Genomic DNA, 18,536 nt, shown 5'->3' on the forward strand with positions numbered 1-18,536 from the left:
AATATACCTGCATTTTTATTGTGGAAGCAAAAGAAAAGGGATAAACTCCGCCCTTGGGGAAGGGGCTGGGGAGGGGTGGAGGGAAATCAGCTCCTTCTGACTAGTATCTGAATTCTCCTTCTGGGCTTCATGATAACATGTGATACAATCAACATGATATTTGTTTCTTTTTTTATTATTTTTTTTTAATTTATTTTAGGCCCATTAATTTGGGTCAATTAATAAATTTACCCCAGTACTCACCTGTAATGAAGTTCACTGATAATGTCTCTTTGGGCTGATAATTAAGAGAGATCCTTCTCTAAAACTCTTTGGTTGCTATCTAGATTAATACATCTGATAATGTCATCTCTTAAATGTCCTACTGCTAACATTACGTCTTCTGTAATGCTATATTTTTGTTTAGTTTATGCTGAGTTATATTGGAAGTTAAGGAATTTGACCTTTAGGTTTTTGAGTAACCCAATATTTGTATGCAATAACTGATCTCTAGATAGGTCTGAGAATTTTTGAATGAATGTTTTATCAATCCAAGACCACTTTCCTGCTTTACAGTTTTAAGTTTCTTAATCCTGTCTTTCAGGTTACTTGTTGAACGCATCTTTGCTCAGTACATGGTCCCTCACAACTTGGAAACAAATGAACGAATGAAATGTTTGTATTACCTTTATGCAACGCTGGATTCAAATGCTGTGAAGTATGTGCTATTTTTGACTTCTTGCAAAATAATCTTTAAGACTATTATTACTGTAAATTAGTTCTAAATTGTTATGAGTAGCCTAAGTTAGTGGACAAAGTAGTTTGTGAACGATCAGAAAACAGAATGTAGCAATAGTATCTATTTTTCAAGTGGGATTTGGGGGGGGTGGGGGTGGGCAGACCCAAATCTAATAAGGTGTTTTCTAACAAGGTGTAGTACCTTTTAACCATAAACAGCTAAAAAAAAAAAAAAAAAAAAAAAGTATTGTTTAAGATCTGGCAAGAAGCTTGAGTGCATGTCAGTCCTTTTATGTCTGAGAAGAGATAGCATAGATAGTGGCGTTGTCTAGCCCTAGATCTTATCTGACAACTTCTCAATTAATATACTCCTTGTTTTAGCAGCTAGGATGACTTAAGAGTGGGAAGGAATTACTTGTTTGCCTTTCCTCCTTCAATATGCATTTTACTTATGTGCCTTCTCCAGCTTAAAATGGGTAGATGCGAATGAATTTGACTAATAACAGTTTTGCTGCTGTAATGTTCACAGTTTGACTGAATTTAGTTATTTTTACTTTCTTTTTCATTTAGTAGCACTCAGCCACTTGAAAATTGAATATAGTTTTTTCTCATGTGGGAGACTAGAATAAGCTTTGTATATAAAAGAATCACCTAAAAAAGCCTTCAAATACTATAGAAACTGATGTTGAATCCCCTGCATTTCTTGTATTACATGCCTGAAGATATTACAACTGTAGCAAACTAAAATTAAGAATAGTATATTAAAAATAAAAAGTTACCGTTGTAGTAATTTTTAGTATAGGCTAAACAAAAATGCAGAATGGCTTCTTTTCAGTACTTGTTATTTCAGGCAACAAATAACTTCTGAATTCTAATTTTCATATGCAGCAGTACTCATTTTAAAGACATAGTATCTTCAGTGAGTTATATAGAACTGACATTTTACTTGTGGATTCTGGAAAGTTTTTTTTAAATGAAGCTGTGACTTTTTTTTCATATGGCTTGTTTTTTCTGGAAAGTGTGCTAATATTCAGTTTTGTCAAATATCTCTAATGTGTTTCTCTCAAGTCTAATCATGTCCACTTTTCACAATTTGTTCATCTAGTAGCTGTTTTCTGTGTGCAACAAAAATATTGTTTTGATGATAAAAATCTTAAACATCTGCTTTAGCCTGCTTCTTGGAATGTTTTTAGAAGAGTGATTTCAGACTTGTACAAATGAGTTCTTTATGGGCCAGACATCAGTTACTTCCCACTTCTTTTAAAGGCAGTGTAGTTAAGCATCTGAAATGAAAGTTGTTTCAAAATCACACTTTGTTCCAGTCTAATTTGACCAATTAAATTTTCCATATTGTGCCATTAGGAACCATTTAGCCTTTGCTTACACAGCAATAAAATTTTAGGTGATAAGCACATTCCTGAGTCTGAAGTTGAAAAGAATTTAAGGGCTCTTATTGGACAGTTGTGTTATTTATTGATTAGATGACTTTGACAGCTTTTTTTTTTTTTTAATTTTTTTTAGAGCATTGAATGAAATGTGGAAGTGTCAAAATCTGCTACGACATCAAGTAAAGGATTTAGTTGACCTAATAAAACAACCCAAAGTGAGTTCAATTTATCTTTATCCCACAGCGAATATGCAGTTTTACTTAAAAGAATAAGCTATTTTTTAATTCCATTTGGTTTACTATTTCAAGCTTATTTTTAATCACAGATGAAAATATTGTGAAAGTTAACTGATATTCCATTAGTCCACACTTGCAGTAGGAAATGCGTATACATTTTGTCAGTGAAAGTGAAGAGGTAGGGGTGTGTTAGAAATTTTAAAAAGATTTTGCCAGTCATTTGCTACTAAAAAATTTGCTCCCGGTGTTTGAGTTACATCTTGCCAGGATTGTTCTGGCTCTTGAAAGAGGGAAAAACCAGCATATTCTTTCTGACTGCCAAATCGAGTAATTAAGAAAAAGTATCTATACACCCTAACTTCTTATGTATGATTAGTAACATTCAAGAAATTGGAATATTTTTATCCCGACAGGTTACTTGTTTCTCTTCCCTCTTGAAAACTTTTTAAATGTTGTATTGGAGATATCAGACTACAATTGAATTCTCTTTTTACAAACTTGCTCAGAAGGAAAAAAACAAACAAACAAAAAAACCAAAAACCCAAAACAAAACAAAAAACCATTTATTTAGCATTTAGGATATTCTTATAAAGTAAAATTTAGATTTTTTTTTTTTTAGTTATATGTATGTGCATACTCATGTTTTGGGGGGAAAAAAAAATCATAAGATGAAATTCTGGATATAATTTGGAATGTGATTAGAACTTGACTTTAATGCCAAAAGTTTAATCTGGTGCTTTTTTAACAGAAATACTATATAGTAGAAATTGTTGCCGTGCTCACATTCATATACATGTGTGTGTGATTTTTACTGACTATATATGCATATAGAAAATATGTGTGTATATACACACACACACCCCCCCCACAGCAAATTTAATGAAGTTTTATGACTGAATTATCCATTTGCTGGAATTACCTGAATAGGAAGAGCGGGTAACTGCATTTTTACAATTGTGGTTGGATTACCTAATGTATCTGCTTGGAAATGCTACTGTCTTGCAGACAGAAAAAGGCTTATCAAATCAAAATGCATCCCTTACTGTTTCAGTTCGGATTGCAGTGAAATTCTTAATTTTAACTTAGAATTTAATACCACATTACAGCATGTTTTAAATGTACTAAGTGCAGTAATTGCTAGTATAACAATACTTCATTGCATTTCGGTGACTGTATTGAAATATTTTTCATGTACTGTTTTATATTCTTTGGTGTAATTTAAATACACTATGCATTTAAAACATGAGTTTGTTTCTTGGTATTTCCTGCATTTCAGTTGAAAGTGAAATTTCAACTTTTCCTTTTCAGGGAGATGTAATGAAAGTTCTTTCTCAATTGTAAAATATAAACTGTGATATGGAATTAAACATGTAGGTTTTGATAAATGCCAGCATAAGCATCACATTCAAAACACTGTCTGCCGTTGACATGTTTGTGTTTGTCCATGTGGCTTTCATTGTATCTTTTGCTATTAAGTACTAATTCTCTACACTTCTTTTGAGGAACAGGACTGCATGGGAGAATTTAGGAGCTTGTGATCTGAGATGCTGTCGCAGACAATAAAATGGTTTTCAGTCAGGGGGTTTTACTTAATTAACAGAAACTTTTAATTATTGATTCTGGTATTGAGAAATAAAAGCAAACAAATAAACACTTAGAGAAACACCCTTTGGCTCCCCTTCGGACACCTGTCTTCTCTGCTTCATGGCCCCCAAGGCCCTTGCGGCAAGCTATGCTCAGTTCCTTCAGTGAGGCAACGGCAGCACAGGAGATGGGGGTCAGGGCATGGTGGTTCATTTCCTTTTGCTGCTCCTCATTTCTTACCCACTGCTGCAGCATGGGTTCCTCCACTGGCCGCAGTCCCTTTAGAGCTGTACTTTCTCCAGTGCCTCCTCTCTACCCCTGCTCCAGCGGCAATTATCCTGGCATCTCTCCTGCCTCTGCTGAGATGTCTTTTCTTTTCCTTTGGCATCTCTTTCTTCTCCTGCTCTGCTGTCCTTCCCGCCGTGGCATCGCTCTTGTTGCCCTTAGTAGCTACCATGTTTTCTTAAATGTGTTTTCTCAGAGGCACCATAGGCTCCTCTGACTGATTGAAATTTCAGTGGGTGGTGGATCAGTTTCTTGGTTGCGGAGCTGGCTGGAAGTGGCTTTGACCAGCACGGTAGTCCCTGACCTCCTCCTGCACAGGTCACCCCAGCAGCCCTTTGCTACCCCAAACCCTGCCTGTTACGCCCAATGCCGATGCTTAGCTATTTTCACCAAAACTTTCTTCTCTGTGATGCTCCTCATATGTTGGGTTTTTTGTTTTATTTTTTCCCAAATTGATAATTAATTCATATGATTAATTCATTGTGTTTGAGATAAGAGTGGTTTTTCATAATTGGAGTAGAACTGAAGGAGCATACAGTCCAAGGCAGTAATAATCTTGAGACAAATATCCATTAGTCATTCAGAGCTGTAGAAACTTTGTTTTCTTTCAGGAAACAAAACTGAAATGAAGTAACCTTTTAGAATACAACTGGATATTACCATACGTGCTTTTTCACTTTGGTTGAATTTCTCCACTTAGTCATGATAGCTTAATCGTTGATTTTTCTCCTGTAGGTGTTGTCCCTGTGGCAAGTGTAGGCATTGTGAGAGCTCTGAGATGAATGGGGGATAGGACAAGAAGCAGTGTATGGATGTTGCCACAAGGAAACTTAGATTAAGTAGTAAGCAAAAAAATTGCAGTAAACGTGATCAAATATGGGAATAGGTAGCCCTTCATCCTTGTAAATATTTAAAATGCAACTAGGTGAGGCCTGGAGTAAAACCTGATCTAAGCTGGCCCTGCTTTGAGTAGGCAGTTCAACCAGGTGACCTACAGTTGTCTCTTCCAACCTTATAGATTATAAATCTTTGAACTTTCCAGTCCACTGTTTTTCTCATCTTAGAAAACCTTTTTGCCATTTAGTGAAACTCTTCAGGCTTTCTCCTCGTTTCCTCTTCAGCTTTTCCCCAGTGTAAGCACTATTGAGGACTCTGAAAATGTGTTAAGAAACCTTCCATTTCTGTTGATTATAATTTCTCCTAATCTGAGACAGAACAGACATCAAACTGGCCTTTAAGATGAGTTACTTCTCCGAAGAGGAAAAGCAGAAATCGCAGCTCCTCTTGTTTTTTCCTACAGCAATAGTATACAGTTAAATGAAATACATAAACTGGCCTGTTCACATGTGGAAAAGTGGGTGAATGCTGGTTTGTCTGTATCGGAGTATAAGCTTCATTTGCTGCAGATGTGCAGCTGTTCTGATGCTTCCATATCATGAATGCAAGATAACGTAGATAAAGTGCCACAGTACATCTTCTAAAAAGAAATGTTTCTTGATCTTCTTCAATCTGTCATTATTCAGTGGTGTTATACTACTGAAAGTTAAAAGAATACTTCTGACTCAGGTTTATTTGGCTGAATGATTAGTAGTTTGCTCAACTTAAGGTCTGTTTTAATGGGAGCTTTAGCCAGTACTTGAAGACTTAGCCAGTATTAGAAGACCAAACCAGTCAGAACCAAAGAAACTCCGCAGTACAGTTTTGGTATTTTTCTTCCAAGTTGCAAGAGGTGTGAATATGGAGATTCTGTATCTGTTGACATTGTTATTTGAATCCTGTAAACCAGATTTGATTTCTGTTTTTTTCATTTCTTGTCTGAACATGCCTGGTCAACTATGACCACCAAAAGCCCGAGAAATGACAGCATTTGTCTAACACTAAAAATGATGGAAAGTTCTGCAGAAATACTTAATGGCTGGAATTAATGTGCCAGGTGTCCATGTCACAAGATAGAGACAACGTTCACTAAAAACATTGCTTGTCTTAATCTTATGCTATATTTTTGTTATACTGTGATCTTTCCAAGGTTGCCACTATTCTCAAACATTGCCAGATTATCCACAAATTGGCTAATTTCCTTTTTTTTTTTTTGCATGACAAAAAAAACTGTGCAAATATATTAGAACTCAAAATAATCCTGTTTTCTTTCTTAGTACCTAATTAACTCCAGAACAGAAATTTACTCTGAGAAGGTGAAGGATACTCGTCCTGGAAATAGACACTTCCATGTGTTAGCCAAGGTTATTGTAATGAATTGTAATTTTCTTATCTCCAAAGCTGATATGGCTTGTTTGAATCTTATTTGAGATCTGTATGCAGATTTCATTAATAAAATGCAAAGAAATTAGATGTGCCTGAACAAGACTTTGACCTCTGCCTTGAAGTTTTTCCTGTATGCTCCATAATGATTCTATAACTAGAATAAGAACTTCTTATTCTTTAAGAAGTTCTTATAGAACTTCTATAAGAAAAAGTTAGTGTCTTGCAACGCTATCTCTTAGTGGCTCTTTCCTGATATGAACCTGATGAAAAGGCCCACTGTAGGTGTTCATTTGCCTCATGTTAAGTGCTTTAGAAGGAAAAAGAACTCTTCTTACCAAGATGAGCCTTCTGATTTGATTTTACATTTTCTCGTTTGTAATTTTTAGGCTTGTCTACTACAGTTTTGTCTGTTATAAGGGGAGTTCTATAAATGACAATTTTAGCAATGGTGGTGGCTAACTACTGTTCTTTTTACATTTACATACTTTTCAGTGAAAGCTCATGAAGTGTGATTGTATCTTATTTAAATCTTTTCTCAGAAGAATCTAATTTGATAGTTGTTGACCATAATTGATACTATTTACATGCATTTCTGAAATTTTATAGACTTCGTAAGTTAGGTCACAAAGGTTGATCTGTTAAAAGTCAACTGGCAAAAGAGCAGCTTCCTTTGTGGTTTGGAAACTGATGGGTCTATATGGTTTTGACAATACTGCTGTAAGCTTGGATTTTCTTTCAGGTTCCAATTTTCATTTTACTTAGGAAGATTTCAGAGTTGTTTAACAATACTTACTACACTGCAGTGAAAGATTTTTTTTTTTTTTTTTTTGTCCACCTTAGTACACTTTGCTGAAGATGATTAGGGTGTTATCTTCACTGTACAGTTAAGGATTCCCTTTGTCATTTTTGCTGATAATTCCTTAACATCTGAAACGTCAGTGTAATTCCGTAGAACTTCCTAGTCTGTAGAATACTGTGGATTACAGCTAAAAGTGGGGGGAAAGTGTCTTGGAAACTAGTTTGTCTTCAGTAGCAGGTGATATGTTGTAGAAACATTACTTAATTATTAGAAATATGTTCGTATAAAGAAAATGTACTCACTGTGTAGTTTTAGCTGGCTGTGAAATTTGGAGTATTCTTTTTTTTTTTTTTTTTTCCCCCTCTTCCATTTACTCTCTGTCAGAACTAACTCTTAAGGTGGCCTTTGTATGTGGAATTTGAAATCTTGTACCTGAAGAATTATTGACAAAAGGAAAATAAATGAGATAAAAGTCTGTTTTGTGTAACTTAGTTTGCTTGTAAGGAGCTGTTGGATGATTTTATATCAGCAATGGTTTCACTGAAGTCTAAGCTTCACAGGTATCCTGAAATGCAGTTATGTTTTCATTTTTTTTGTTGTCATGGTCACTGATTATTACCTTCACAATCACAGTGCTATCCTTTACCTTCCCTGTTCAGCTGAACAGGAGTAGCAATTGTCTTATTATTGACTTGCTTCATTCTTTACAATAAGGTGAGAACTACTGCTGAGACGACTCAGAATCAGTATCTGATCAAGAAGATAAAGTGAATTTAATGCTTGCTGTTCATTTTGTATTTAAAAACAAAGAGGCTTTAGATGGAAAACAGTTACAGAAATAACTCATCCATGCTGTTTATAAGTTATATAGTAGATTGAAAAGTAATAAAAATATTTTACATAAGTGTACATATGTGCGACTGTTACTGTAGGCATGATCTACCTTTTACTTCCTGTAACTATTTAGCATTAACTTTGCAGTGGTGGTTTTGATTTCTAACACACTGATGTGTTAGCAAGATGATGGGTGCTGACTTGCTGATAATGCATTATGGAATTTTGCTCACTCAGTATTCAAGTGGAAGTATATAATGTAAAATTTTTACTTAATACATTTTTCCTTTGACTTGCAGACAGATGCCAGCAGTAAAGCTATATTCTCAAAAGTGATGGTTATAACAAGTAAGTCAATTGAAGTGTTTACACTGTCTAAAAGTTACAGTTGAAATATATTGCTTTCCTGCTTTAAAAATAATTTGAGATAAAAACTTATAAAAAATAAGTTTTGTAACAGATAAAATTTATAACAAATCATGATAAACATGATGTAACAATATGCTTTAAAGAATTAAGACAACTGTAAGCAGAATTATTTCCTTACTGTAAAAAGTCTCCAGTTATGAAGCTTATCACATGACATTTTGGCTGCGTCTGTTGTAGATTAATTCAAAATGTAGACGATCTAGGGTGTTAGTGTCTGTCATTTATTATAGAATATATATTAACTGGTGTTGACTAACCCACTAAACTATCTACTGACTTACCTGTCTTTGAGGTGTTGGTATTGTAAGTTCTGTTGGAGAATGCAAAAGAGTTTTTGGGTTTTGGTAGCAGGAAGGCACTTTGGACACTCAAGAACTTCTATGTAACCTGAACTCTTGGTAAAGAAAAAACCACCAGCCCCAAAGCAATACTTGTTCTCTGCAGCCAACCATGCCAATAGCATTAAAACCAGTAAGAAGAAGAAAAACTTGCTTTACAATTCTGAAATTTTGTTTTTAAAGCAACCTTTTTTTTTAAAAAAAAAAAAAAAACAAACTGTTCTGGCAAAAAAAGGTACTACTTAATGCTATGTACATTTTTGAAAAAACATGGGGCAAAAAAACAAATCTTGCTGCTTGGTTGGCCATGTTCCAAGTCCTTTTTTCCTTTTATTTATAATATAAAAGTTGATCAGTTTGTAATTTTTCTGATTCTTTTAGTTCTGGGTTGCATTAAAGAAAAAAAAAATCAATGCAGCAAAACAAATACTTAGTAGAACTTGTTTTGAACTAACCATTGTGTAGTCCTATACCATTTTCTGTGCCACCTTTGCTTAACAACTACTGCACCAAAACCATGGAAGATCTTAAATAGTATACTAACACTTTGCCAATAAATTGTCCTGTTAGAATATAAAATGTAAATATAAAATTAATATTTAGTTTAAAAAATGCATTTTTAAAGCTTTTTTTAAATGTTGCAAGCTGTTGTAAAGTTTATGTTTAGTGAAGGAGTAATTTAGCAAACATAGCCTTTTGGTATTTTTCACACTTGTTGTATCAGGTGATCTGTTTACCAAGTATATTTTTCTGTGGAGTACAGGCTTTGCATTCTGAGCTCAACTTCAGCTGTTAATATTATTAAGAGGAACAAGTAGACTTACTGGAAAATGAATGTGAAGGGAGAAGAAAGCAATAGCCGGGGGAGGTGTGTGGGTAGGGTATACAAATTTTTAGAAATTGATGTCCTCATAGATATGTCTGCACATGTTAAGATGTTTTGTGGTTTTTGTTCCCTCCCCCACCCACCCCACCCCCTGACTTGGTTAACTTAAACACATGTAGAAACTTTCTTGATGTGACATTTGAAAATGTGTGTAATTTACAATACTGATACTTATTAGAATACATAGTGATTCCTTTTGTTTATTTAAAGGAAACCTTCCTGATCCAGGGAAAGCTCAAGATTTCATGAAAAAGTTCACACAAGTTCTAGAAGATGATGAAAAAATAAGAAGTCAATTAGAAATGCTTGTTAGCCCAACATGTTCTTGCAAACAGGCTGAAGGATGTGTGGTAAGAAATGCTCTTAAAAAAAGGTGAATATTTTTGGAACTGAATTGATTATGAATTTAATTGAAACTTATATTGCAGAGGGAAATAACAAAGAAGTTGGGAAATCCAAAACAACCAACAAATCCTTTCCTGGAAATGATAAAGTTTCTTCTTGAGAGAATTGCTCCTGTGCACATTGATACTGAATCCATCAGGTATTGTGTGTGTGTGTGTGTGTGTGGTGTTGGCCATAGATCACGTTGGAAATCAGGGTTTCTGATTTCAGCTTTAAGCACAAGCAGTAATGGATTGAGCAGGTGTGGTTTAAGGCCTGGTGACCTGCAGTATTTTCTTCTGTTTCCTTTTGCTTAGGGTTTTTTTGTCTCCCATTCAGAATGTAGCCGCACAAACAATGGATTTGCCATTCAGCACGGCCAGGACAACCTGCCAGTAGAAATGGATGTGTTGCTGGTGGGAGAAGTTTGGTTTGTGACTGGTTGACTTATTTATAAAATAAATTTCTGTCCATGGCTATTCAAAAACTTCATTAAAGCTTTCCACCCAGAATATTAGCTCATAGTGACATAAACAGTAATTTAACTGGGGAAGTAAAGATTGTGGTGATGAGGCATCAAGACTTTAAGGAAGAGTAAGTCAATGAAGTTATCGGGAGGGGAAGTAATTGCTGAAATGTTTTTTTAAAAGCTGTATTTGAGATATGTGGTACCTTATTAGAGACAACTAGTTCTAAATACTGGTAAATTCTTATCTGTTAATTCCAACTATAGTAATTGATTTTTTTTAAAGTACTTGAGTGTTTCACTTTCTGCCTGTCACATATACAATGTAATGGAGCCATTGATATTTCACTTAAAAATCTGTTTCAGAAACGTTATTCTTAACATGATTTTTCTTTTGATCTTGGGTGAAGTACAATGTGTAGCTGGATTTTTACTTTAAATTTGAAAATGCATTTTTTTCAAATTCACAGAAGCAATATAAAATGTATATTTAAACTAATATTTACATGTGGCACTAAGTTGTAATATTTGTTTCACAATTTACCTACTGACTGACCACCATACTATATACAAGGAAAAAAAAAAAAGTAGGAAAAAAAAAAAGTAGGAAAAAAAAAAGCACTGTTTTTAGTTTTGCCACAGGATTGGTCTTCTGTCTTTGTAAATTTTCACTAAACTTCTGCTTCATTCTTGAGACTGTCAGACTGTTTGGGTTTTTTAATAGATGGTCATTTTTGTCCAATTGGGGCAGAAAAAAGAAATTGGAAGTCTGTCTAGGAGGTCTCTCCCTTGATTTGTTACTAGGGGTTTTTTGGTGTGTGGTTTTTTTTTTGTTTGTTTTTGTTTGGTGTTTGGTTTTTTGTGTGTTTTTGTTTTTTTTTTCTTCTTCACTATAAATATCGTTTATAGGATGTACTGAAGGATTATTATGAATATTGTTCAGCCCTTGGTAGGGAAGCTGCCTGTACCACTTGTTAATAGGATCATTTGGATAATCACCATTTCCCTTCCTAGGGTACAGTGTAAGAAAAAAAACAAGTATTACTGTCAAGGTGAAATATACAGGACATAAGTCTTAAATCTTTCATCAACTATTAGAACAGCTGTTTAATGTTTTTTGGTTTGTTTTTTTTTTTTTTTTTTTTTTTTTTTCCCCTCTTGGTTATAGACTAAACATTATAAACAGTTATTCTCCATCAATTGCTAAGAATCTATAGCAGCTAGTAACCTCAGCATAATTCTTGCCTGAATTTGTTGCTTGTAATGCTCAAATTTTGTTTTCTTATTTTGGTCATCCTTCTGGAGTAATGCGTATATAATAGTTCTTAATTCATGATGGATAAACATTTTTTAACTTAATGCTTCATAAGCTTTGATGTAGATGAGAGATGAGGGCAACCAGATTATATATGTAGTTGACTTACATTTGTTTTATAACAAGCTTATGTTTTATGTTTTAAATAAGTTTATTTACTAAGCTTATATCTTAAACTTAGGCAAACAGTCATACAAGGTGGAATTGCAGTAAATGCAAGGCCATGTTTTTGTTTTCCTCTTCAGTGCCCTTATCAAGCAAGTAAACAAGTCTATAGATGGAACAGCTGATGATGAAGATGAGGGTGTACCTACTGACCAGGCAATCAGAGCAGGTCTTGAATTGCTTAAGGCAAGTATACTCCTGGTGGTCAGTCAGCTTGTGTATCAGTACAACACTGCGGTTCCCCTGAGTTCCTCATAAATGGGTGTCTTATCTATTTCAACTGTGTGTAATCTTTGAGACTCAGTTAACACAGCAAACCCTATCAAGATGCATTTCTGGGGACATTGTACAAAATTTATTACTCTGCTCTCCCTTCTTCCTTGGAGGAAAAGGGCTGATCACTGTATTGTCTACAAGTAGCTCTAAAACTGTGAAACTTTTAAAATGCAACTACATAGGGCTTTTTATTTCACTTAGTAGTTTTAGCCTAGTCTTTGACAGAGACTATGTAGTGTTACATTTGCCTGTACTTGCACAGAAAGGTACTCATGCCATAGTACCACCTCACTTAATGATAGTGTTGGGAGCAGTCCAACTGTGGGTTGGCTTCAGAGGCCTCAAAATCTAAAGAACTCCGATGCAGAAGTTTTCAGGGTATCTTAGATCAACTAAGGGCCGATTAGATTCATCTGAGAGCATGTGATTCTTTAGGCAGGTGTGCATGTTTAGATGAAAGTGCAAAAAAACAGTAACACAAAGATGAATCTGAGTAAGAATGAATCACGTCAAGAAGGACTGTATATTTGAAAGAAGGCTCCCAGGTCAGTATTTACATATTCATATGAACTAGCATGACACATTTAAGGAAGAGAAGTAAGATTGTCTTGAAGCAAGAGGTCTGTATGTCATGAGAAGAATCCAGAAAGGACAAGTATAGGAGTCTAGAAAAGGGAATACCATACAATGAAGCGGGGAGGAAGGTAGCTTGGTGAAAGTAGGAAACTGCATGTGAAGAAGTTCCTAGATTTTTAGGATGGTTTTTTTGCCATGGGTCAGAATGTTATATGGAAAGAGGCTGATAATCAACAGCCACTTAAAAATGAAGAGAAGGCAAACTTTCAGAGAGGATCAAATGAGGATTTTTTTCTTAACATGGGAGGACTGTCATACTTGAAGACAGGGTCCAAGAATCTGAAGGAGAGGTACAGAATCTGGTAAGCTGCTAAGCTGCTGTGGAAAGCTTGAGGGATTAGAGACCCTATGGGGTATGTCTATATTGCTATATTAGAGTTAGGAAGTTCTCTTCAGAGCACAACCAGTTGTTCCACTTAGCAAACAAGCATGAAGTTTGGGAGCACACAAGCTAGATTCCTTTTAGAGAAACAAAATTATGATGTGGGCTTCAGAAGCACACGTTGTGTTGCAATGGCTAAAGTGAGTTCAGTCAGTCTAGAAATACTCTGAAGTAAAACCCCTGAAATAGGAATATTGCTTCCTTATCATCAGTTGTGTTTCTCTTAAGAGCTCCTTCTGTTGTAACCCAGTGCTTGCTAATGTAGATGTAGCCACTGAAAAGTACATGTTCACAATAAAAGGAGAAGTAATTGAGAGTGGAGAAGTCAGAAGAGAGAGTCAGAAAAAGAAATGTGGATCACGTGACAAAACCAGGCAGAGTATTATAAATATTCCAGTATGGCAGTGGAAAATGACTATTGATGGAATGTTCTATATAAGTGGACCTTTAAAAAATATTAACATGGCTTTCATCTTATTTTGGCAGGTACTTTCATTTACGCACCCTATCTCATTTCATTCAGCTGAAACTTTTGAATCTCTCCTTGCTTGCTTGAAAATGGATGATGAAAAAGTGGCAGAAGCTGCGTTACAGATTTTCAAAAACACAGGAAGTAAAATTGAAGAAGACTTTCCTCATATACGATCGTAAGTTGTATATCTTACTCTGTTTGAGTAGTGTTCTTTACTATATGGGATTTTGGAAGTTCTCATTCTATCTTTTGCATGCTATAGCATTATCTTGCATGCTTTTCGAAGAAAGTATTACTTCAGGTAGAACAGGAGAGAGATTTGAATGACTTTAAAATGCAGTGCTTTTTGAAGAATGGAAGTGAAATGAATATATCTGAAATAGTGACAGGTGATATGTCACCGATACTACTATAATTTTTATCATTGCCCCTCAGAATTACTTACGTTTTTTTCCTAAATTAAATACATGGCAATTTAAAAACATTCTTTGCAGTTCAATGGGGATGCGTAGACAAGAATATTTCCAAAAGAGCATTTAGTAACTTCTGCGGATAAAATGTTTGTTTTGCCATGTGATGTTTTGTCAACAAAAACAAGTTGTTGTTTTTTTTACTTGACAGCCATGTAAATAATCCTTTTTTTTTGTTTTTCTTTCTTTGAAGAAATTGCCAAAACCAGGAGAGTTAGCACTTTGGCTGAGGTGTTGTGTTCTAAATATGTATATCTGTACTTTTTTGCTAGCTTGATATTTTGATAGATTTTCAATCTGTGAAAAGGTACTTATCTCTCTTTTTTTTTTTTTTTCCCCCAAGTGCTTTGCTTCCAGTGTTGCATCATAAAGCTAAAAAGGGACCCCCTCGTCAAGCCAAGTATGCTATTCACTGCATCCATGCAATATTTTCCAGCAAAGAAACACAATTTGCACAGATATTTGAGGTAAAATTAAAATTTTTAAGTTACTTTTTATTAATCTTTTATATTGCATAGGTAAACTAAGGGATGTGGCAATCTATATGGCGAGTCGTATCAACTTTAGCAAATATGTTTTTCCCCTTTCCCTTTGTTCTCATACAGTTTGGCTTGAAAAATGGTAGCGGAGGGTGTGTTTTAATATCCCATGATCCATCATGTTTGAGGTTATGTATTTTAACAGATGATTGAGTAAAATTAAGTGTTGAACTGTCTGCTAGAACCATGAACTGTTCATGGAAAGAGGAATCATACATGACTCCTCACCCCTGTTGGGACGGGCCCAAAGTATTTCAATGGCTACAGAAATTATGGAAAACTGAATTATGGCAGAGACTATTTAAATAGATTTTATAGTTATAGCTGCAAATGTACCTTTTAATTAGTGCCCATCAGCCTTTTATCTTGAAGGCTGAATCATAGTCCATTACTGAAGTTGCCATCTTGAGACGTAGTACGCCCACTTCTTCAACAAGAAAATATGCTTCTGAATCCATTGTTTCCCAAACGGTCCTGCTTGAGCTGCCACTTCTTGAACTACCCAGATGTAATAAACAGTTTGTCTTTCTTCTTGACTTTTCTTTTGATTTGTAGGAGACTTGTAGGGTTGGTGAATGTGTCTTTAAATCTAAATAGTCATTAGTTCTTTTAAAATTTTATTTCTGAAATAGAAATAGACATGGACAGCTTGGTTCAGAACTCTCGCCCCCTTCTCCCCAATAAGACACAGATTATATCAGTAATGCCTGAATTTGTTGCCTTTATTCTAGCCACTGCATAAAAGTCTGGATCCAAGCAATTTTGAGCATCTCATCACACCGTTGGTTACTATTGGCCATATAGCCATGCTAGCACCTGATCAATTTGCTGCCCCTTTGAAATCTTTGGTTGCCACTTTTATTGTGAAAGATTTGCTAATGAATGATAGGGTAAGTATTTTTAAAACCCCGTATTAAAATTCTGCTTCTCCTGTAGTATGATACTCAGCAAGTACTTGTGAAAATTTTTGGCTTGTTGGTGGTTCTTTTTGCATATGTTTGTCTTTGGATTTGCACGTATGCTGTTTGACTCAATTGAAACCACAGTACAGGAAAGGTACTTTTAGTACCAAAGTACTAATTTGGTAGTCCTTACAAAAGTGACAAGCTGTATAGCACAGCATTTGATCACTCGTGACTTGTCTTTTGTTAAAAACAGGAAAATTGAAATTGAAAATCGTTATTGACTTCACTCAGTCTCTTGTCTTAAGCAAGCAAGTTGTGATTTTTTTTTTTTGTAGGAAGTATAAAGCATTTGAAACTAAAATACACTGTTTAAATGGAAGACTGAATTTTAATTTTTCTAATACTTTTGTATTGATAGTGCTTATAAAGTGAAAAAGTAACTTTTGCATTGTCAGCCATTGTTTAGGGAAAGGTTTACTGTCTAAAACTGTGCTTGAGGTTCCAATCTTCTGGATATGAAAACTGGAAATTATTTTCAAGGCAATAGCTATTACACTCTAAAGCAATTACACTCTAAATTACACTCTAAAGCAATAGTTTTCAGGTAACAACAGAAAAAAAAAACCCTTTACTACTGTTAAATTTGCTGATATTTGAATAGTGAGGTAAGAACAGTATCTCACTTCTGTAATGGTTACTTCCATAAAATACAGAAGGTGTAAAGCTAACCAGTGAGTGCTGCTGTATTGTTCTCGGAAGCAAACAGGAAAGAGGAGGTTACAGCAGGTTTTGCTGAAGAGTAACAGAAGTGTAACAAAATGTAACATTTGGTTTAGCTTCCAGGAAAAAAGACGACAAAACTTTGGGTCCCGGATGAAGAAGTGTCTCCTGAAACGCTTGTTAAAGTAAGTAGCACTTGCTATATTTCATAGAATCATAGGATCGTTTAGGTTGGAAAAGACCTTTGAGATCATCAAGTCCAACCATTAACATAGCACTGCCAAAAGTCCACCACTAAACCATGTCCCTAAGCACCACATCTACATGTCTTTTAAATACCTCCAGGGATGGGGACTCCACCACTTCCCTGGGCAGCCTGGTCCAGTGCCATTTCTTATTACTTTCCATTTTCTTATGATTGTATGTATATTATGTAATAAAGTTAAATATCTGGATTCCTAAAACTGTCAACTGCTTTTCTGTTTCCTTGTCACCTTTCTGAAACTAAAATAGAAGTATTTTAAAATTGAGAATATTATCAGAATACACATTTTTGGATTGCCAGAAGAAAAGAATCTGCTTTTGGGAGCATCTACTATTTTTACTTTTGTGAATAAATTTACATATACACTTTATTGAATTTTTATTATAGCTTATTATAGGCTTAGGTTTGGTGTGCAACATTTATGTATTCCAGGTATTGTCACAGTTAAAGTAAAATTATTTTTTTCCCTTCTGTTTAAGATAGGAGTTAAATACCATAGAGACTTTGTTTAAAGTCTTCCCTTTTTCTTTTGAATTTTTAGGACATTCCAAGAAACTTTCAGTGCTGTTTTGGAATAAAGAAAAAATTGTTCTTGGATTAGTCAGTTTTCTCAAATGAATAAATGTGTTACATTGGTTACGTTGCTTTTCTCTGGGTAAAATGTGTATTAGAGAAAAACCTAGATTAAAAAAAAAACAAAAAAACAAAAAAAACAAAAAAAAACAAAAATCACTTTAAAATGGTTGGTTTTTTGGGTTTTTTTGGTTTTTTGGTGGTTTTTTTTTTGTTTTTTGGTTTTTTGGGGGTTTTTTTTGTTTTTTGTTTGGTTTTTTGGTTTTTTGGTTTTTTTTTTGGTTTTTTGGGGGTTTTTTGGTTTTTTGGGTTTTTTTGTTTTTTTGGTTTTGTTTTTTGTTTTTTGTTTTTTGTTTTTTTTTTTTTTTTTACTTAAAAACATCATCTCAAGCTTGGTTTTTTTTTTTTTTTGGAGTAAGTTTATTATTACGGTTTCTGGGCTTGGTAATAGATATTCTCGCTCAGTTTTTCACTCAATCAGAAATAGACTTATACTGTGGAAAACACATCCTATGTCTGTATTTGTTTTTAAATGCCCTTTCTTCAGAACAGGAATAGATTATGCTTTCACATTTTCTTTCAGAATTAGAAAGATGCATGTACTTTGTAGCATGCTGTTTCTAAGTTAATTATAGCAGTCATTTAATTTCCAATGCCTTTTGAATAAAGTTGCTCTGATGGTTTTAAGAAGTTCTTTGCCTTCTCTCTTGAAGTTGTTAAGCTCTTTGTAGCATAATACCTCCTTCTCTGATGGTTTAGTAAGTACTTTCGTTTCCAGCTTGGTACAGAACTCATTACTGGAAATGCTAAGTTGTGTTTGGAGTTGATTTCTTAGCTTTTTATTCATTTGACTACAGCAAGAATATTTTTCATATTTGTGCAATTCCGTAGTTACACAGTACACTCCAAAAACTGTTAAAAGAATGCATATTTGCTTTGATTTAATGAACTGCTAGTTTAAACTAAACATGATTTCACTTCGGTGATTATACATGTAACTTGAAGTAGTAAATATTGTTCTTCTTAATTTTTTTAATTATTTGTGAAGCTGTAATACCTCTCTAAAATGCATTTTGGTGTTTATAAAACTTATCAATTGACTTATGGAAAATCTTAAGGCAACTTAGAGTTGAAGCCAGTCCTGAAAGCTCTAAGAAGCGTTTATTGGCAAGTGAAAACAGGTTATTGTGAAAATTGATCTGCAAATTTA

At 34.5% G+C, this 18,536-nt stretch overlaps 1 protein-coding gene across 3 annotated transcripts in view; it reads left to right on the forward strand.

The window, feature by feature from the left end:
- Positions 1-18,536, forward strand: part of PDS5B (PDS5 cohesin associated factor B) — a gene marked incomplete at its 5' end in the record, with an annotated part of 95,516 nt that overhangs the window by 39,461 nt on the left and 37,519 nt on the right. For all 3 annotated transcript variants that reach the window (XM_082335743.1, XM_082335744.1, XM_082335745.1), the window contains 10 exons: positions 584-697; positions 2,239-2,320; positions 8,405-8,453; positions 9,969-10,108; positions 10,187-10,302; positions 12,169-12,274; positions 13,869-14,029; positions 14,668-14,791; positions 15,595-15,753; positions 16,605-16,673. In XM_082335743.1, coding sequence (XP_082191869.1) covers positions 584-697; positions 2,239-2,320; positions 8,405-8,453; positions 9,969-10,108; positions 10,187-10,302; positions 12,169-12,274; positions 13,869-14,029; positions 14,668-14,791; positions 15,595-15,753; positions 16,605-16,673 — 1,120 coding nt within the window. The remainder of the gene's footprint in view (positions 1-583; positions 698-2,238; positions 2,321-8,404; positions 8,454-9,968; positions 10,109-10,186; positions 10,303-12,168; positions 12,275-13,868; positions 14,030-14,667; positions 14,792-15,594; positions 15,754-16,604; positions 16,674-18,536) is intronic.

The sequence above is a fragment of the Platalea leucorodia genome (assembly GCF_965183815.1).
Source record: "Platalea leucorodia genome assembly, chromosome: 2".
Classification (NCBI taxonomy): domain Eukaryota; kingdom Metazoa; phylum Chordata; class Aves; order Pelecaniformes; family Threskiornithidae; genus Platalea; species Platalea leucorodia.